Source organism: Leptonotus elevatus, chromosome 9 (assembly GCF_054856555.1).
Source record: "Leptonotus elevatus isolate MCC_2025b chromosome 9, RoL_Lele_1.0, whole genome shotgun sequence".
Lineage (NCBI taxonomy): Eukaryota > Metazoa > Chordata > Actinopteri > Syngnathiformes > Syngnathidae > Leptonotus > Leptonotus elevatus.
The window spans coordinates 5,442,713-5,464,522 of NC_141247.1; the positions used below are offsets into that span (position 1 = coordinate 5,442,713).

Below are 21,810 nucleotides of genomic sequence, written 5' to 3' on the forward strand. Positions count from 1 at the left end.
GAATCTAGATGAGGTGACCGAGTGGTTAAGGTGATGGACTGCTAATCCATTGTGTTCTACATGCATGGGTTTGAATCCCATCCTCATCGTGGTTTAGTATTTTCCACACTGCTGCTTCTTTGAGAACACTTTTATCAGTGTCCCTCGGAGGATGTGGATGATGCTCAAGAGTTACCGGGCACTGGACTGTTTATCAAGGAGAAGCAGGTGTGCAGATGAGGTGACCGAGTGGTTAAGGTGATGGACTGCTAATCCATTGTGTTCTACACGCATGGGTTCGAATCCCATCCTCATCGTGGTCTAGTATATTCCACAATAATTTCCTCCTTTGAGAACACTTTCAGCAGTGTCCCTCAGAGGGTGTGGTTGATGCTCAAGAAATACGGGACACTTGACTGCTCTTTGTCACCAGTTCCTCTATTAACCTGTTCTGGATTTTCTTAGTGCAGAAGAAACTCGATCATCCACCTGGACCTCAGTGTCACACTGTAATGTGCTTATGCAGCCAATTGGTAGCTGCATTCTAAATACAAACACCCGATTGGCTGTGCAACACAGATCTGGATGTGAAGTGCTTCAAGTGCAGAACGACTCATTATTTTGCAGCAAAACAAGACCACGATTAGATTAAAGATCTTCAAATACTATGACTTTTGTGACATCCCTGATTATCAGTTGTTGTTGTATTCATCAGTGTCATCTGGCAGGTCAGATATAATTGGCGGCAGGCCAAATTTGGGCCCACAGATTGGACATTGCCGTCCCCTCAATAGAAAGTAAATTTATTTTAATGGACCATGTTCATCAAGGATAACTAGATGAGGTGACCGAGTGGTTAAGGTGATGGACTGCTAATCCATTGTGTTCTACATGCATGGGTTCGAATCCCGTCTTCATCGTGGTTTAGTATTTTCCACACCGCTGCTACTTTGAGAACACTTTTATCAGTGTCCCTCGGAGGATGTGAATGATGCTCAAGAGTTACGGGGCACTGGACTGTTTATCAAGGAGAAGCAGGTGAGCAGATGAGGTGACCGAGTGGTTAAATTGATGGACTGCTAATCCATTGTGTTCTACACGAATGGGTTAGAATCCCATCCTCATCGTGGTTTAGTATTTTCACACTGCTGCTACTTTGAGAACACTTTTATCAGTGTCCCTCGGAGTATGTGGATGATGCTCAAGAGTTACGGGGCACTGGACTGTTTATCAAGGAGAAGCAGATGATCAGATGAGGTGACCGAGTGGTTAAAGTGATGGACTGCTAATCCATTGTGTTCTACACGCATGGGTTTGAATCCCATTCTCATCGTGGTTTAGTATTTTCCACACTGCTGCTACTTTAAGAACACTTTCAGCAGCATCCCTCAGAGGATGTGGGTCATGCTCAAGAGGTACGGGGCACTGGACTGCCCTTTGTTACCAGTTCTTCTAATAACCTCTACTGGATTTTCTTAGTGCAGAACAAGCTCGATCATCCACCTGGACCTCAGTGTCACATTGTAATGTGCTTATGCAGCCAATTGGTAGCTGCATTGTAAATACAGACACCCGATTGGCTGTGCAACACAGATCAGGAAGTTAAGTACTTCAAGTGCAGAACGACTCATTATTTTGCAGCAAAACAAGACCACGATGAGATTAAAGATCTTCAAATACTATGACTTTTGTGACATCCCTGATTATCAATTGTTGTTGTTTTCATCAGTGTCATCAGGCAGGTCAGATATAATTGGCGGCAAGCCAATTTCGGCCCACAGATTGGACATTGCCGTCGCCACGATCCAAAGTTAATTTAATGAACCATGTCAATCAATCTTTAAACGTCTCTTCACATTCCAGCTGTCAATACACCTTTATTGTGATGAGGTGCAACAACAACAGTGGATTTACTGTAACTGTGCGCTAATCACATTTTCAACGAAGTGAAATTAAAAAGCTACTCTCTGTAAAAGCGCACATGTCTGTTTTTTATTAATTTTTTTATTTTAACGACATAATTCCATAGTATATAATCCATGTGTAAGTGCGGTGTCCTCGCTTGCAGTTTTTGCTTTTCAGTGTGTCCATTTGGCTCTCAAAATCCACATTTTTTAATCGAAAACTGCGTTGCGAGACCGCTTATTTTGAGCCTTGTATCATATACGAGGTATTTGGTTAATTAAAATAAATCAAATTGATACAATTAAAATAAATGGCCCAAAAATAATACTGATATCGGCTGCCGTTGCAAGAACCGATACCTTGAAATGAGGCCGGGTGTCAGTCCTCGCTCATCCATAAAATTACGACATTACAGGTGAACACAAATGTTGCATAAAATTCTAAATATCAGCTGGTCGGTGTGAAGTCTTTTTTCATTATAATTTTTCACACCATCCGTTTGTCTATTTGTTTCTGTCTGTCTTCAGATTAGTGCTCATAACTTTGTTATGGATGTAGCAAAAATAGATGTGCTCTAAAGAGAGCATATTGTTCAAATCATCTCTCAGCTTGTGTAGTTTGTGTATTACAACAGCATTATGTCATTCTACACTAGACGAAGACACGGAGGGCTACTCCTAGGGGATTTGTGACACGTTCCTCACATGTACCTGTACCACATACACACACACACACTGATATCACTTGTATTGCATGAATCCATATGTGAATTTGTGAGTGCATTTGAGCGAACACATGCACTATCGCTGTGGTTGTTAAGGGTTGCTGTGGTAACGGTCTGATAGGGCACCCGTGCCCTGGTTGGTGGATATTCTCAGCATCTCTATGGCGCTATTAACCAATCACAGGGCACCATTTGTGCCCCAGAGAAAAAAAGGGGTTGTGAACACAGAAAGACAGAAGAGGAAAGAGGGGGGTGGGGGTAGGGTTGTTTGTGGCGACAAAACATGACATCATAACTTTGGTCTAATATCGAGTGTGGTTTATATTTCTCCAACTCCTCTGCCATTCCCTACTCTTCGTCGTTTCGTTACAGTAAGAGAAAGCCTTCACGGATGAACATCAAACAGCCCTCTCATGTTTCAGAGAGCGCTCCCCATCCTAGTGAGGTAATGGGGCATTATTGTGTGGCCAGACAATTCCACATCCCGGGCTATAATGTGCTCTCCTATGCGGGCCTCTGCTCAGCCAGCAGTTTTCCACAGCTTTTATTGTTCCATGTCTAACTGGCCCCTCCACGCACAAATGTCCTGTGTGTTCTTTTGAACTTTCAAAACTCTATGCCTCCATGCTTGTTGCTGGTACTGTCTGTTTTGTTTAGTGTTCTGTATATTTGCAAAGGGCTGCAAATAAAGATGCGTCAATAGAGGTTACGTTTTGCTTCTGTAGCTCAATTGCTTAGCCACCACTCCATCTCTTATCCTCTCCCTCAGTTTTTTTCTTATGGTTTCTTTCCTTCCTGCTGACTGCCACTCAACCATGAAATCAATTTCTCATCATGGGACAGGATGACATTGGCATGCGTGGTGTGTGGAGGCAAATGGCAAATGCCATATCACCAGGGTGACAATCCTCTGTCAACAGATAATTGTCTTCTCGATCATTTGTGTTTATGAACTTAAGACATGGGTGTGCTGAAACATTTGATTTTGTTCTTTGGCTGTTTTTTTGTCCTCAAAGAATAATTGAGTATTCCGGGATTAGTAACTGTGTTTGCCTCTGTTACATTGTTGTCATTGTAAAACTTTAATCGATATTTCCAGTTTTCCTTGGCCTCCCTCTGCCTTTCTCTGTATTCCAGTCTGATATTTGCTCAAAAGAGCTGACTGTGCCCTATTGAATGATTGTGACTGTATAGTGTCTATACTTTAGACTGTAATTGGACTGTAATTGCCTGTATTGTAACCATTGAATCTCATACAGCGTAAAGTCCTTTATCTAATCGATTATCTTATAAAATGGTCATATCTTGCTTTGTAGTCGGTTGTACAGACAGACAAAGGAGTAAACCAAATGTTGTTTTTTATCGCATACCTACTAATGACGACAAAATACATCAATTGATAGGAGCAATCAACAGAAAGGACTGGCAGCCCACAAAGTATTCACTGATTTGTAGCGATCATTTTTTGCGAGGTTAGTAGATAAATGTTGTAATTAGTCGATAAATGTTCATACATTTTACTCGTAAACGTACACTCTAACAAAGATTGTAACAGAGGTGTCGAATTGCGTGTTTCAAACCACATTAACGAGCCAGATAGTTAGCGTCCACTCCAACTGCACAAACACGCAGCTTAGTTTTAAAATTCACCTTCTTCAAAACTATTAAATGCATTTCACTGTTTAATAATGGGGGTTTTCATCTTTGTGCTTGGGGTTTTTCACTCTGGATCCGGAGTTATATTCATGAAATTACCACATAGCTTGCCACTACGACAGTCATTTGTTCCATGCTAGTAAACAAAGTAACATAACATCATCACAGCGTTTCAATATAGAACGGACTGTGTAAAAATAAGTCAGTTAGCATGATAAACAAGTTTTACCTTTGCGTTACGAGGTATATTGTCCCCCGGTGTGAGCGTAGCATCTCGTCCCAGAGACTCAGCCAACGACAAGCTTTTGAATCAGTCCCGGTGTAAGGAGAACAGACGGCATTGACTACATAATGATATAGGTCGTGCGCTGTGAATTCCGGCAAAGTCGGCGATTTTATTAACTTGGTAAAAACAGCAGGCAACAGAAGGTAAAGGGCTGTTTTCAAACTAGCGATCTCCAACTTAAGGCGACCTTCGGTTGAAGTAGTAGATTCCATGGCTCAATGCACAATAATAACTTTTAAATTGTAAAATAGCAGTCGCTAAGTCACTAAGTCGCTCCGGGTCACGTCCACTTCCATTCAAAAATCATTTCCTTCCACCGTGCGTCATAGGGCAGTCACGTGATCACGTGACGTCGGTGCAAATGGTCAATCCACAGTTTCTTTGGAAAGGGGAGGGTCGGAGTTTTTCTTAACTTTTCTTAACGTAACTGAAGTTACGTCTTCGTTTGTCAACTGTGGCTGTCGCTTTAAGATCGAGCACGTACTCACACGTGCACCATGAACAAGCCTGACGCAGATGCTGCCGTTAAGCTTTGGGCCAGAGGTGGTGAGTACTACTATATAATAATAATAATAATAATAATAATAATAATAATAATAATAATAATAATAATAATAATAACATCATCATCTTCTTCTTCTTCATCTCATTATTATTATTATTATTATTAATATTATTATTATTATTATTATTATTATTATTATTATTATTATTATTATTATTATTATTCGTAGTAGTAGTAGTAGTAGAAGACTTAGACCTTTCAAGGGAAGAAATTTGGAATTTAGGCTTCAGACTTCAGGCAGTAATTAGTCCAAATTTGTACATTATGAGGCGTAACAGGAGAGCCATGCCTTTCCTTTACACACAAGACAGTAGGTCAGTCGGACAGTTTCTAAGAGGCTGTTGATAGCAAAATAATTTTCTTAAGGGTATTTATAATGCAAAGAAATTGAGCCACACTTGTGACACATCAACAACAATGGAGTTTGTATTGTTATCTATCCATTTTCTTAACCGCTTATTCCTCACAAATTGTGGTATATAACTAGTAAAAGATACACATTCACAGGGAGTTAACATAATCTAAAGAGTTGTGTCACTGTCAGTGGCCACAAAGCTTTTCTCTGGAATTTTTAAATTGTAGTTCGTGCCACAATAGTATTGCAGTAACAAGCAACTATAACAAAAAGGAACTATGATAATCAATAGTGTAATACTGTCACACAGGGATGTGTAATATTGGCAAACAATTTGGCAGTTAATGGCAAGAGGGAAGAAGCTATCAAGCAACTACATCCCGTAGGTGTGTCTGACTTAGTTCCTAACTGAAAGGGCAGCGTAGGCCAGGGTGCCTACCCCATGGGGACAAGGTCAAGAGAACACCACCCGTGTCCAGGGATCCAAGACAATCCGCCAACTTCACAGAGGTCCCCACCCGCCAACATGGCCTGACCCAGGGATCAGTCACCACCCGGGAGGGCAACAGCCTGCAACCGACGAGCCAGGTCAACCACACCAGCTGGAAAAGAGGACGGGCGGGTACGCCTGAGAGTGGGCCAGACCCTAGGGGTCATGCCATGAACCTCATGATTACACACCTCCCAACTGGTCACTGAAGCTTCCGTCAGGACAAATTAACAAGCAGTTTGTGTGTGTAGTTTGTGGCTCTCCGAGCACCTCCCAGTTTAGCAGCAGCTTTACTAGATGACACGGTGTTGAATTACAGACTGACTCAACACACACTTTGTGGCCCATCGACAGTATGCACATTCACCATTTATGAATTGTAATTTATACTCTTAGGTTGCAACAGAGACTGAGTGCCTTTATTTGACAAACGTAAATTAACACCATTGCAAATAAATAAAAAAGTGGCCATTTTAACTTTGCCACATCTTTTTTTTCATGAAGTTAGTTTAGACAAATACTAGGGCTCGACTGCTTCTCTTAATTGCATCATGGCAGTAGTTTGTTTCAACACGTTTCAGCCAGTAAGACCTCCCTTAAAACATCATTAATCCCATCACTCATCCTCTGCATTCATAACTTCTCTCTATACTGCTGTCTGATGTCACATGCAGCATAAACAAGACTCAGCTGACAAAAAGAGCAATGAAAAGACAAAGAGAGGTTATGAAAAAACAAAACAAAGAGAAACACAGTAAAAAGTGGGGGGTTTACATAGAAGGGTCGCTTCCTGTAGCTATAGCAACCACTGGTACGCTAGTCCAATCACCACGCCAAAGCCCAGTTGCTAGGGAGAGAAGTGAGTGCGGGAGGCAATGGGACTTCTCCCCAACGGCTCTCCAGGATGCACGATGCATGACAGAGATTAATTGTCTGCTTGTCCATGTCAAACGTCACTGTAGTGAAGGATTTTCACACAATACTGCCTTGATTATTGTCTTTACATATGTGCGTATGTGTGTGTTAAATTATCGATGTGTGCCAAAACATCCAGCTCTGTCAGACAATAAACCCGGCCTTGCTCTCCGTATTCATACACAAGTGAAGGTTGCTTATCCCTTGTAATAAAATTTTGAATTTGAATTTCCCTGTTCTCATTCATCCCTTTTCACCATTTGACGAAACGTTCATCAGCCCTCAGAGGTCCTCAGCAGCTTGACTGCATTGAAGCGACTCCAGTGGGCACCCATCTGTCTCCATCCAAAAACCACTGCCAAGCGCCAAAAGAGAGAGAAGTCATTCATGCACAGCATTACTCCACACTAGAATTTTGCTTTCAGTCGCCACCTGCTGTCTTTGTTTACATCATCCTTGTCCTTATCCATCGTTTTAGGCAACATTATGTGTATTTATATGATAGAATGGATATTCGTTTAAGTTTTTTCAAATGTAGTGAGAAGTCACACACATGATATCATCATACAACATTGTGTATGTATATATATATATAACTTTTAATTAGGATTAATGTAGCTTTTGATGGGAAAGAAACCATTCCTTAGGATTGTGAATCCCCAACTTGAGCAGATGTTTTATGTTTATACAGTAAAACTGAAGCAGTGAAGTTGAGCACTAGTGAGTGCAATTTAACGGCCACTCATAAGGTCTTGTCAGACTTAATCTCAGTGAGCCTCTGAAACACTCGAAAGGTTGTGTATACTCTGGACAGGACAGCAGTCAATGGCAGGACATATACAATACAAAAAAAACCCAAAAAAACAAAAAAAAACATTCACACCTATAGTAAATATAGTCTTGGTAAACTACACACAGGAGGGTCTGAGATGATTCAAACCCAGAACTTGCTCAGTGTACCGACAGAGAACACTATTGTGGTTTAATTTGAATATTAATTCATTTTTATGCTTGTATGAAGCCTAAAATGACATATGTATTTAATCAAGGCTTTAAGAGGCAACTCTTTGTTTCATGATTTCTGACTGGAAAATATAATTTCTATATTCAGACAAATTGAAGGTTCTCTGGTGTCACAGAAGACAATACCACACTCAAATCTTATCAGAACAGGTTGAAATTGGTTATACAGAAGGAGAATCTCCATGATACAGAAGCATATTGCTGCCACACCAGAAAAAAAGTTCATAGATTCAATAGTTATAATGTCATACGTTTTACATAATAATGTGATAACTTAGCACATTAAAACGTGATAAGTTTGACTTCCATATGGCGTAGCATTTTTTATCATGTTAAGACATGAAATTATTACTTTAAAATGCTTAACAGATCACGTTCAAATGTGATAAGTTTGCATTTGCATTTGGCATAACAAGAAGCAATTTCTTCTGGTGCAGGTCAAGTCCTTTTCCTGTCTTATAATTCAAAACTACTTGCTACGTAACTACTAATACTGTACCTTAAAAAAAGAAAAAGTAAAAAAAGAACACGTGTTTAAAATGTTTTAAGATTTAAAAATGATTTAAGATAAAAAATTAAAAAAAGACACCGGGCTACATAGGGCTCTGCCAGTGACCTGATCTGGAAATAATTGCTTCATTTTGCAAAGATGAATGCAGAAGCCAAACTTATGAAATGTTTATATAACTTATCACGTTGTGTGAAACTAATTACGTTGTATCATGGTGTTGAACTTTTTTTCCTGGTGTGGCAACGATGACATATTTTGGATCAACTGTAGCAGGATGCATAAATTCCAAGTGTTTGTATAATTTCATAGGTGACAAGTAGTTTAATTTTGACATATCTGCTCTCTTTTTGAGTGATGTTGAATTTATTCAGTTATTTTTCAATACAGTAGTCATCTGGATTACTGCATACTTATACCTCATTATTAGTCATTGTCACCAGATTGATTCTGCACGTTTTCATTACAAACCCAATTCCCAAAAAGTTGGGACACTGTACATATTGTGAGTAAAAACTGAATGCAATTATGTGGAAGTGCCAAGTTTTAATATTTTATTCAGAATAGAACATAGAGAACAGGTCAAAAGTTTAAACTGAGAAAATGTATCATTTTAAGGGAAAACTATGTTGGGACAAGGCCATTTTCACCACTGTGAGGCATCCCCTCTTCTTCTAACAACAGTCTGCAAACGTCTGGGGATCGAGGAGACAAGTTTCTCAAGTTTAGAAATAGGAATGCTGTCCCATTCTTGTCTAACACGCGTCTCTCTAACCGTTCAACTGTCTTGGGCTTTCTTAGTTGCACCTTCCCTAATTGAAGGAAGTGGACTGCAGACTGGCCATTTCAATACCCGGATCCTTTTCCTACGCCGCCATGATGTTGTTATTGGTGCTGCATGTGGTCTGTCATTATCGTGTTGAGAAATGCAAGATCTTCTCTGAAAGTGATGATGCCTAGATGGGAGCATACGTTGTTCTCCAATCTGAATATACCTTTCTGCATTGACGATGCCTTTCCAGATGTGGAAGCTGCCCATGCCACACGCACTCAAGCAACCCTATACCATCACAGATGCAGGCTTATAAACTGAGTGCTGATAACAACTTGGGGTGTCCTTGTCCTCTTTAGTCAGTATGATATAGCGCCCCAGTTTTCCACAAAGAACTTGGAATTGTGATTGGTCTGACAACAAAACAGGTTTCCACTTAGGTTAGCCACACTCCATTTTAAATAACCTCTGGCCCAGAGAAACACCTGCGCTTCTTGGTCTGATTTAGAAATGGCTTCTTCTTTGTACTGTAGACTTTCATCTGGCAATGCCGGATGGCACGGTGGATTGTGTTCACCCACAATGTTTTTTGGAAGTATTGCTGAGCCCTTTCTGTGATTTCCCTTACAGTAAGCATTCCTGTTTGCGGTGCAGTGCCGTTTAAGGGCCCGAAGATCATGGGCATCCAGTATGATTTTTCGGCCTTGACCCTTACACATAGAGATTTTTCCAAATTCTCTGAATCTTTGGATGATGTTATGCACTGTTGATGATGATTACTTCAACTTTTTTGCAATTTTTCGCTGGTAAACACCTTTCCAATATTTCTCGACTATCTTTCTACGCAACATTTGGTGATTCTCTACCCATCTTCGCTTCTGATAGACGCTGTTCAAGTTGCCAATAGACCTCATTAGTGGTAACTGGTCTTACAGCAGTTTTTTTTTTTATAAGTGCAATTGACTTTTCCAGCCTCTTATTGCTACCTGTCCCAACTTTTTTGTTGTTGATTTTTTGGCACCATGAAATTTACAATCAACATATTTTCCCCTTAAAACCATACATTTTTTCAATTTAAACTTTTGACCTGTCATCTATGTTCTATTCTGAACAAAATATTGAAATTTGGCACTTCCAAATAATTGCATTCAGTTTTTATTTACAATTTGTATAGTGTCCCAACTTTTTGGGAATTGGGTTTTGCACCTTCCGGTAAATAATATGATCTGCATTTTAATATATGCTTGCATCAAACAGTTTTCTAGTGTTTACTGTAGAAGTCAATCAGATCATGATCATCTTAAAAATAACGACTTATTTCCTGTTCATTCACTCACAATAAGGGATTGAAATTCATAAGCTTGTACTGAATGACATGGTTTCCAATCTGCCTCAAAAGACATCTGCTGTTGTTTGCAATTCAGATAATTCCTCCACCACCTCCGGGTGCCCATCAACAAAATTCACAATTGGCCACCCATTAAATATTGTCATTATACCTGTTAAATTGAGCATGTCAGCATTGAGCTGAAAGCCTTTACTTCTATGCAGCCTGACATTATAGCTGACTTGGCTTCAGCTTTTTTCTCACATCTGTATGACTCTTTTCTCTACCACATGGGATGTGGTATGACTTTAGAATAGTCTGCTAACATGTCAAGTTATTTATTGCTGGGGGGTTTTAGAGGAACACACAGAATCATCCTTGTAGCTCAGTTGGGAGAATACCTCCTATGCTTAAAGGGTTTAATCCAAGTTTTCCTTCATTACCATTTAAAATGCCCTGAAATGTTCACAGCAGAACTTTAACAATTTAATTGTGCAGCGAGATTATTTCAAGTTACTACACAAAGATGACTTTTTATACCATACAGCACATGCATAATTAGCTTCAATGACAGTCACAGTGAGACATAGCAGTGTGATGAGTAGATGTAAGAGGCGTGTGTGCTAATGGGGAAAAAGTGGACACCTCGTGGTCACCCTACAACACTTTTGAAGCAGAAACTTAAAAACTGAGACACAGGGAGAGAGAGAAAAAAATCAAGGAGAGAGTCGAAGTATCTGGACTATTTTAGCTTTCTAGCCTGAGCTGACTTGAGATGGGAATTTTAATTGCGTCTGTTGGCAGGAGATAAATACCCAATCACCCAGACCCCCTGTTGATGTCTAATCAGTGTGGTTCTAATGACCACAGCTTCTGAGACCAGCCCATGTGTTAACCTCCAATCATTAGGCCCATGATCTCTCACCAAGTCCTTGAATGAGCAAAAACGAGAAACATGAAGTCAAAAGAGCCGTCTTTCACTTCCCTGCTTTAGCAATCCACTCAGGGATTAATCAGAATGTACTCAATTAAGTCTTTGATGTAGTTAAAGTGTTGCTAAATTCATTTTGGAAGACAATTGTGGCTAAATCCGATTATGTTTGGCAATCCTGTATGATATGTATTTCTCACTTCACAATGTCTTATTGTATGTGTGTTAACAAATATTGAGACTGCAAGCCTACCTTGGGTAGCCACAAAATAGCTCAAAAGCCGAGAGGCATTCACAAGACAGTGAAACCGACCAGACAAGTTCCACTTTGTTTTTTTTTTATTAGACTGCTGATTTGCTACCATGTGCTGCTGGTTGTGCAGCTGTAACCAAAACCTTGCTTTCTTGAGCCAACTTAATCTGTGCCTCTACAGGGGCAGGAACTTAAAGTTCTGACCCAACTCCACCCACACTTCTGGCAGCAAAAACATGGAAGGATTTAGACGTTTTGCTTTTGGGTGAAAAGTGAAATCTGAAATCTAACTTCTTGAAAGTTTTTGAAGAATAGTGGAACATACAGTTCCAATTTTAGTTAGGATACTGCTATTCATTATATCTGAAAACATTACTGAATTGTACCGAACTGCATTCCATTAAAAACTAGAAAATGCCATTTCTGTAGAAAATTCCTCAAGACAAGGATATACTACACATCTAAAAGTAGTAATGGTTTTGTAAAATGGCCCTTTATCGTATGTGGGTTTTTGCCAACGGTCTCTTCTTTCTACCTTTTCTCTCTGTCATTGGCAACCTAGGGAGAAATATAGCGACAATGGGCGAAGCAAACCGCCTTATACTTGACAATCATGCCATGTTGTTAGTGGTTCAATAAAATATTGTAGGCGACACAGCAAACCTTTTTATTCCAGATAAGAACTCCAGGGGTCACATATTTGTCACAGCAAGTTTGTGCTCATCAGTTTGTGTGCGAGGATAAGGCACCAACTACAGAGCTGTCAACTGTTACGGATTGTCCGTATTTTTTAACAGATATCACCAAATGCTACCTCGTTAAGCCCGTCACCTTAAAGGGGTACTTGACTAATTCAGCCATTTTCAGCAGTAAAAAAGTTAATATTTTGTCTTCACAGTAAATTTGACTCTATTTAGAATGGGACCAAATAGACTTTTTTAGTAGATTTAGTAATAGACGGTTTTAGAGTAATATTTACACTTGGAAGAGAGTAAAATAAAGGGAGGGGGGGGGGGGGGGTTAACTCAAGGGTTGAGGAACAAACTCACGATCTTCCTAACGAAGAGAATGGGACCAAAGTATATAGACGAGGTTTTGGTCTCTTGAAGATAAGCAAACAGTAGGAGGGGCATAGCTCAGGTGGTAGTGGGCAGGCTTCCAAACTGAAGGTCGTGAGTTCGTTCCTCAACCCTTGAGTGACTTATATTTTATTTTTCCAATTCTTTACATTACTCTCTTCCAAGTGTAAATATTGGCCTACTACTACTTGGTCCCACTCAAAATAGTCAAATTTACTCTACAGAGTTTACTATGTATAATTATTTTAATAAGTTAACTACTGTGTTTTTATGTTCAATTAACACCTTTAAAAACACATTTTGTCACTTGTTGTTGACAATTTCTTCTAAAATTACATCACAGGTGTTCAGGAAACATGTAACGACCAATCACGGCTCACCTGTTTTCTGGGTTTATTCATGTGATGTTTGCAAACTGAGCCATGATTGGTTGTTACCTGTTTCCTGAGTACAAGTTATGTCATCATCAGTCAACAGCAAATGGCAAAATGTGTTTTAAAGGTTATAATTGTACATAAAAAGTTTTCAAATTATTATAGACAAAATATTAAATTCTTCCTACTGAATGGCTAAATGAGTCAGGTATCCCTTTAAGGGCCCTATTTTCATGCCCAGCGCAAGTCTAGCGCATGAGGTGATAGGCAAGTTTGGTATCCAGGAGAGGAACGCAGAAGGACAGATGGTGGTTGACTTTGCAAAAAGAATGGAAATGGCTGTCATGAATACTTTTTTCCAGAAGAGGCAGGAACATAGGGTGACCTACAAGAGTGGAGGTAGGAGTAAACAGGGAGACTACATCTTATGTAGACGGTATAATCTCAAGGAGATCAGTGACTGCAAAGTAGTGGTAGGTGAGAGTGTAGCCAGACAGCATAGGATGGTAGTGTGTAAGATGACTCTGGTGGTGAGGAAGACAAAGACGGCAAAGGCAGAGCAGAGGACGAAATGGTGGACGCTGAAAAAGGAAGAGTGTTGTATGACTTTCAGGAAGGAGTTGAGACAGACTCTGGATGGTCAGGAGGTGCTTCCAGATGACTGGACAACTACAGCAAATGTGATCAGGGAGACAAGTAGGACAGTTCTTGGTGTGTCATCTGGAAGGAAAGGAAATAAAGAGACTTGGTGGTGGAATGAGGAGGTGCAGAAGTGGATCCAGAGAAAGAGGTTAGCTAAGAAGAAGTGTCACACTGAGATGACTGAAGAAAGTAGATAGGAGTACAGGGAAATGCAGCGTAGGGTGAAAGTAGAAGTGTCAAAGTCCAAACAAGGGGCTTACGATGACTTGTATGCTAGGTTGGATAGTAAGGAGGGAGAGGCTGGTCTATACAGGTTGGCAAGGCAAAGAGACAGAGATGGGAAGGTGCACATTTTTAAGAACAAGGGAGATGTGCAGAGTTGTGGCAACTACAGAGGAATAAAGCTGATGAGCCGTTGAACAACGAGTAGTTGAAGCTAGACTGAGGGCAGAGGTGAACATTTGTGAGCAGCAGTATGGTTTCATGCCAAAAAAGAGTACCACAGATGCAGTATTTGCTTTGAGGATGTTGATAGAGAAGTACAGAGAAGGCCAGAAGGAGCTGCATTGTGTCTTTGTAGATCTGGAGAAAACTTACGACAGGGTGCCCAGAGATGAACTGTAGTTTTGTATGAGGGAGTCTGGAGTGGCAGAGAAGTATGTTCAAGTGGTGCAGGACATGTATGAGGACTGTAAGACAGTGGTGAGGTGTGCTGTAGGTGTGACGGAGGAGTTCAAAGTGGAGGTAGGACTACATCAGGGATCAGCTCTGAGCCCCTTCTTGTTTGCTATGGTAATGGACAGGATGACAGATGAGGTTAGACAGGAATCTCCATGGACTATGATGTTTGCAGATGACATTGTGATCTGTAGTGAGAGCAGGGAACAGGTGGAGGAGAAGCTAGAGGCGTGGAGGTTTGTTTGTCCTGGAAAGGAGGGGAATGAAGGTTAGTCGTAGCAAGACGGAGTATCTGTGTGTGAATGGGAGGGACCCAAGTGGAAGAGTGAGGTTACAGAGAGAAGAGACCAAGAAGGTGGAGGAGTTTAAGTATTTAGGGTCAACAGTCAAGAGAAATGTAGAGTGTGGAAAAGAAGTGCTGAAGCATGTGCAGGCAGGCTGGAACGAGTGGAGAAAAGTGTCAGGTGTGATGTGTGATAGAAGGGTTTCAGCTAAAATGAAAGGAAAAGTTTATAAAACTGGTGAGACCAGCGATGTTGTTTGGTCTGGAGTCAGTGCCACTGAGGAAAAGACAGGAGGCAGAGCTGGAGGTGGCAGAGATGAAGATGTTGAGGTTTTCTTTGGGAGTGACCAGGATGGATAGAATCAGGAATGAGTACATCAGAGGGACAGCACATGTTAGAGACTTTGGAGATAAAGTCACAGAGGCCAGACTGAGATTGTTTGGACATGTCCAGAGGAGAGATAGTGAGTATATTGGCAGAAGGATGCTGAGTTTCCAAATGCCAGGCAGAATGTCTAGAGGAAGACCAAAGAGGAGGTTTATGGATGTAGTTAAAGAGGACATGAAGGTCGTTGGTGTGAGAGCAGAGGATGCAGAGGACAGGGTTAGATAGAGGCAACTGATTCGCTGTGGCGACCCCTGAAGGGAAAAGCAGAAAGGAAAAGAAGAAGAAGAGACACATACTATTGGGGAGGAAGGCTGTCTCCAAGTGCCCACAGCGGTGATCTCTGATCACCCTGGCCAATGTTACATCATCCGCTGCTTGTAGTTTTAATAATCATCTATATCAACCTCCAGCATGGTCTCGCCTGCTTCTAAGCGAGCGCGCCAAGCTGCGTGTGCCTGTGAAAATACCAACACTTACTTGATCCTTCACACTGTTGCGCTGGGCATGAATATAGAGCCTTCAGTGTGCAGCTGGCTTTAGATAGAACTGCAACATGAACAATAGAATCTTTTCTGGGTTAATTGCGTCATGAGTGCCCCCCCCCCCCCCCTTGAAAAAAAAACACTTTTCACTGAAGAAACCCCTTTCTCTCCCTTTTATTAGATTTTGACTGATTTTGCAAGGTCCACAGAATATTATATTCTATTGCTATAAAAACATGGAACATACCAAAATAAAGATTAGAGTCTCTTCTTTCATCAGGAAAAACAAGTATATTTGTATCTGTTTCCGTTTTGCAGCAATTAGCATTAAAATATAGCTAAGTTTCATAATTATTCACAAACCTGTTGAACACACTGTGAAAAAGAGCTTTTTGCAACATGGCCCTGGTTGATCTCTTATACTCTGCTGCGACCTGCTGGCCGTTTTTTGTAATAACTACCATTGCTTTACGTGACCTCTTCAGGTCAGAAGCTGCATCAAAGCCTGTCTGCATTAAAAAAAAAACCATAAAAACGTATAAATACGTTTTTGGGAGTGCAAAACAAAGTATAAAAAATATGTATACGTTTTTGATATATTTGATGTTGTTCAAATCAAATCGAATTTCACATTTCCATTCAATAATCAATCCATAGCCACCACCAAATGTGTCACCAGCACGCAAACCTCAACATAATTTAGATGGGGACATGTCTCTAGTTTAGTGCTACCATTGAAAGCTTCTGTTTCCTACGGCAACCAAGGACAGAGAACCCCCTGAGCCAATCGTCCATACTGGCGCAAACATTGTGATTAACCAGAGAAAATGGGACCTTCCAGTCCAGTTTGAGCAAATGCAGTGAGCCAGCTGTGAGTTGGTCAGGCGTCCGTATGTTAATGAAGTGTATTATGCAAAGTGTGAAGATTCCATCATTTGACAGTCTGCATAACAGACTGGAAAGCAGAAGGGAGGGAAATGGCTTTAAAGTATTTCAAAACACAATTTTTTTTTCCAGTTTCCTTTTTCCATGACTGTATCAGATAGCATGTGATTAAGATTTCGGTAGGAGCCCTAGTTAGACGGAATCAAAATGTGGTCGGGACACTTTGAAGGCAGTGGTTCTGAAAATGTGGTTGACGCACATTTTTTATGAGCTGCTTTCTCGTTTTTCCACTTTATACCCTTGCTCTATACTTTTCCAGCCACCTCCCCTCGATGCCAGTGACCTGTCATCTTGATAAAGATCCATCACCACATCTCACCACTGTCGCATTTCATCATCATATCTCTGCATATGCGCTCTGTCAGCGCTTCACAGATGGATTTGTGTGTTTCCAATCTTCTGCAGCTGCTGAGACAGACGGTTTTGTTCCTAAATGAGGGCAAATTGATCTTTTATTACACCATAAACCTCTCATAAACAGTTTGAGATTAAATGAGCCCCTTTGAGGGCTTCACGGTTGTGTGTGTGTGTTTGTATGTCAGTTCAGGGTCCTATTTTGGAGCACAGCACAGTCTAACAATTGTGGAGTTTTCTTTACTTTGGTATTTTTGTAGACGTGTGTGTTAGAATGGTGTGTTTGCGCTGTTGTGGGAGTAAACACAGCCGACATGCTTCGATAAAAACTGCTGAAATATTAAATTCCAAAGTAAATTTCAGTAAAATAAGTCAAGTCTTCCATAAATGTAAGAAAATACTTTTTAATTCATGTAAACATTTCAAGAAAACTAAGATATAAAAAAATGTGCCTTTTAAGTTCTATTTTCTTAAGAAATTATGGGAAAAAGAAATATTAAAATGATCGATTCATGGTTTTATCAATCGTTATCGAGCTTGAAAAGAAAAATCGATTCATTAGCCATGATTCGATTTTAAAAACCCAGCCCGAGTATGCAGTGTTGTAAGAGTGACAGTCTTGTCATATATATGTATATTTGTATATTTCATGTACTGTACATCACATGTAATCTTCACCAGTTCCACGTGTAACCATTTTTTCCTCAGTAGGAGGGTACAACATCTGTCAACTCCTTTTGTTGGTTAACCACAGAAACTGGAAGAAACCAGACACCAGTTACCACGCTGACCACTGTTCTACAAAAACTGGACTTTTTAACCCCATTGGAATTTAATCACAGCTCTATGGCAAAAATGCTAAAGCATAAAGACTTCTTCGGGTACACCATTTAAAGACAACACCCACTTGGCACACAAGCATACACATACACATTACACGCACACACAAAGCAATCTTCATTCTATCAGTTTTTTTGTGGATGAGAAAAGCTTGTGGTGTGCTGTTTTGGCAGGTTCTTCACATATTCACTTTCCACTATATTCCTGCAAGTGAAAATGTGGTTGCAGGAAAATGTCTCTCACAGCCAACACATTGCAAACACACGGGCGGATGAAAAGAGGAATTCAATTCACAAAAGATCTTGTTTTGCCACAACACAGCAAATAAAGCACATCTGCATTAGGAACGGACAAAAATGAAAGAAAAAAAAAGTTTTACTAATTGTTATTATTTTATGAATTATTTAATGTTATTAAATTGTGTGTGGTGGGGTGTTGCCCTTAAGAGAGAAAAAGCTTTGTCTGAATGAGTTTGACAAAAATAAAGAAAAATATTTTTCAGCTATTGATAAATGCAAAATGGATTGATTGAGAAAATAGACCCGGTAGGCCCGAAATGTCGGTACGGTATCAAATGTGTTTATCAACAAGGGCAGATTTTCAAAGGATTTGCACACAATTTTGAGATAAGAACAACATGTGTTTGGTATGTGTTGGAAATTATTTTGATATATGAATTTACTGTGATAGACATTTGCTATTGGTTTTTACACGTATGTTAAAATGAAAACTTATGATTGTAAAATACATTTTGTAAAATTTTGTGATGATGACAACACATTTCCACTCATCTTCCCGCAGTGTGTAACTGTGATCTGGCGAGGTCAGGCTTCTTCCAGAAGAAGGGCGAATACATCTGCACGGCAGACTACCAGCGGCTGTATGGCACACGGTGCGACCGTTGCGACAGCTTCATCACAGGCGAGGTGGTCTCTGCTCTGGGACGGACTTACCACCCCAAGTGCTTTGTCTGCAGTGTCTGCAGGTACATGTCACACACTCAAGATCCTTCATGACTTTAAACCTTTAACACCTCCCACTGCATTCATCATTGTGTAAATGATATTGCCGTGTGGGCTTAGGGACACTTCAGTAAAACCAATGTCAGTTAACGATTTGTCACTACATCTAGAATTGCAAGTTAAAACTCGACCACGTAAAGCAAAAGCAAAAGTTATATACAAACCCAATTCCCAAAAAGTTGGGACACTATACAAATTGTGAATAAAAACTGAATGCAATTATGTGGAAGTGCCAAATTTTAATATTTTATTCAGAACAGAGAACAGGTCAAAAGTTTAAACTGAGAAAATGTGTAATTTTAAGGGAAAACTATGTTGATTTTAAATTCCATGGTATCAACAAATCAAAAAAAAAAGTTGGGACAAGGCCATTTTCACCACTGTGAGGCATCTCCTCTTCTTCTTACAACAGTCTGCAAACGTCTGGGGATCGAGGAGACAAGTTTCTCAAGTTTAGAAATAGGAATGCTGTCCCATTCTTCTCTAACTGTTCAACTGTCTTGGGCTTTTTTTGTTGCACCTTCACCTTTATGATGGGCCAAATGTGCTCTACAAGTGAAAAAAGTGGACTGCAGGCGGGCCATTTCAATACCCGGATCCTTTTCCTACGCAGCCATGATGTTGTAATTGGTGCTGCATGTGGTCTGTCATTATCGTGTTGAGAAATGCAAGATCTTCTCTGAAAGTGATGATGCCTGGATGGGAGCATACGTTGTTCTCCAATCTGAATATACCTTTCTGCATTGACGATGCCTTTCCAGATGTGGAAGCTGCCCATGCCACACGCACTCATGCAACCCTATACCATCACAGATGCAGGCTTATAAACTGAGTGCTGATAACAACTTGGGTTGTCCTTGTCCTCTTTAGTCAGTATGATATAGCGCCCCAGTTTTCCTCAAAGAACTTGGAATCGTGATTCGTCTGACCACAAAACAGGTTTCCACTTTGCCACACTCCATTTTAAATAACCCCTGGCCCAGAGAAATGCCTGCGCTTCTTGGTCTGGTTTAGAAATGGCTTCTTCTTTGTACTGTAGACTTTCATCCGGCAACGGCGGCTGGCACGGTGGATTGTGTTCACCCACAATGTTTTCTGGAAGTATTGCTGAGCCCTTTCTGTGATTTCCCTTACAGTAAGCATTCCTTTGTTTTTTTTCTGTTTTTTGTTTTTTCCCTGTTTGTTCGGTTTAGGCGAACGGTATGGGATTTTTTAATAGATTTTAGGTGAACTAATGAATACACACTCACACGCACATACTCACCCACATACAAAATACAAATGTATTAAACAAATAAATACATAAATAAATAAAAAGAAAGCAATGATGATGACATGTCAAATGAACAATACTGAGCTCTCCAGAAAAACAAAAAACAAAAAAAAAAACAGTAAGCGCATTCCTGTTTGCGGTGCAGTGCCATTTAAGGGCCCGAAGATCATGGGCATCCACTATGATTTTTCGGCCTTGACCCTTACACACAGAGATTGTTCCAGATTCTCTGAATCTTTGGATGATGTTATGCACTCTAGATGATGATTACTTCAACCTTTTTGCAATTTTTTGCTGGTAAACACCTTTCTGATATTTCTCCACTATCTTTCTGCGCAACATTGGAGGAATTGGTGATTCTCTACCCATCTTCGCTTCTGAGAGAGGCTGCCACTCTGAGAAGCTCTTTTATACTCCAATCAAGTTGCCACTGGCTTCATTAGTGGTAACTGGTCTTCCAGCTGTTTTTATTTTACAAGTGCAATTGACTTTTCCAACCTCTTATTGCTAACTGCCCCAACTTTTTTTTAGATTTGTTGGCACCATGAAATTTACAATCAATGTTTTATTCTGAACAAAATATTAAAATTTGGCACTTCCACATAATTGCATTTAATTTGTATTCACAATTTGTAGAGTGTCCCAACTTTTTGGGAATTGGGTTTGTATCAACAACACCCAGAAAGGCCACCGGTTCCTCTGCGCCTCATCTAAGTGGAAAAGTTTACTGTGGTTTGACGAGTCCACATTTCCAAAAAAAATTTGACGTCATGTCCTTCGGGCCAAAGAGTAAAAATACCAAATGGATCATTATCAGCACAAAATTCAAAAGCCAGCATCAGTGATGAAAGTATGTTAGCGCGGGTAACTTGCACATCTGTAAGGCAGTGCCAGCAGTTCAGACCTGTCCCACATTGAAAATGTGTGGTGCATTATGAAGTACAAAATATGACAATGGAGACTTCGGATTGTTGAGCAAAGGAAGTTATACAAGCAATGCAAAATGTTCCATCTACAAAACTGTAACAATTGTTGTTCTTAGCTCCCAAACGCTTATTCAGTGAACGGTGATGTAACACAGTAGTAAACAGTGGAATGTGTTGCAGGTATCAAATTCAAAATGACTGAATATTTGCAATGAAGTTAATCAGATTGAACATGAATTGTCTTGTCTTTGTAGTGAATTCCACTGAATGTTAGTCGAGAATGATTTGCAAATCATTGTATTCTGTTTTTATTTATGTTTTACACAATGTCCCAACTTGATTGGAATTGGGTTTTGTAGTTAATGGAATATTATCTCTTTAACAAGCCTGCGGGTCTCTTCTTGTGTTCCAGCCAGCATTTTGTAAGACGGTACATTGTAGGGAAGTTCCCCCAAAAATAATCCCTTCTCTGTCTTTCAATGTTTCTATTTCACTTGCGCCTTTAGTTTAGGAATGACTTGATTGGTGCTACCATTACGGTTTTTGGTCAAAGGTTGCATATGTTGTAGTTTTGATTTATACAAAATATATGCCTCCGACAAGTGTTATGCATTGATGTCGTGAAGCAACACAAATGTTGTGATATTAAGAACTACTCATTTTACTTTTCTAAGTTATCAATACATTTAATGAAAAAGCAGCAGCAGTAATTTATTTTCTGTAGTTAAACCACGTAACTAAAATAAAAAATAAAAAGTAGTCCAGATCTATCATATTTCTGAACAAACCAGCTACAGTATTCTTTCCATCTTTCTATTTCAATCTTCATCTCAAT

At 40.0% G+C, this 21,810-nt stretch overlaps 1 protein-coding gene and 1 non-coding gene across 2 annotated transcripts in view; both read left to right on the plus strand.

The window, feature by feature from the left end:
* ablim3 (actin binding LIM protein family, member 3) overlaps positions 1–21,810 on the plus strand; it is a 186,051-nt gene that overhangs the window by 134,400 nt on the left and 29,841 nt on the right. The window contains exon 3 of the mRNA XM_086084954.1: positions 18,556–18,739. Within this exon, the coding sequence (XP_085941080.1) occupies positions 18,556–18,739 (184 nt within the window). The remainder of the gene's footprint in view (positions 1–18,555; positions 18,740–21,810) is intronic.
* Positions 215–296, plus strand: trnas-gcu (transfer RNA serine (anticodon GCU)). The gene has a single exon. It is a non-coding gene; the product is annotated as a tRNA-Ser (tRNA).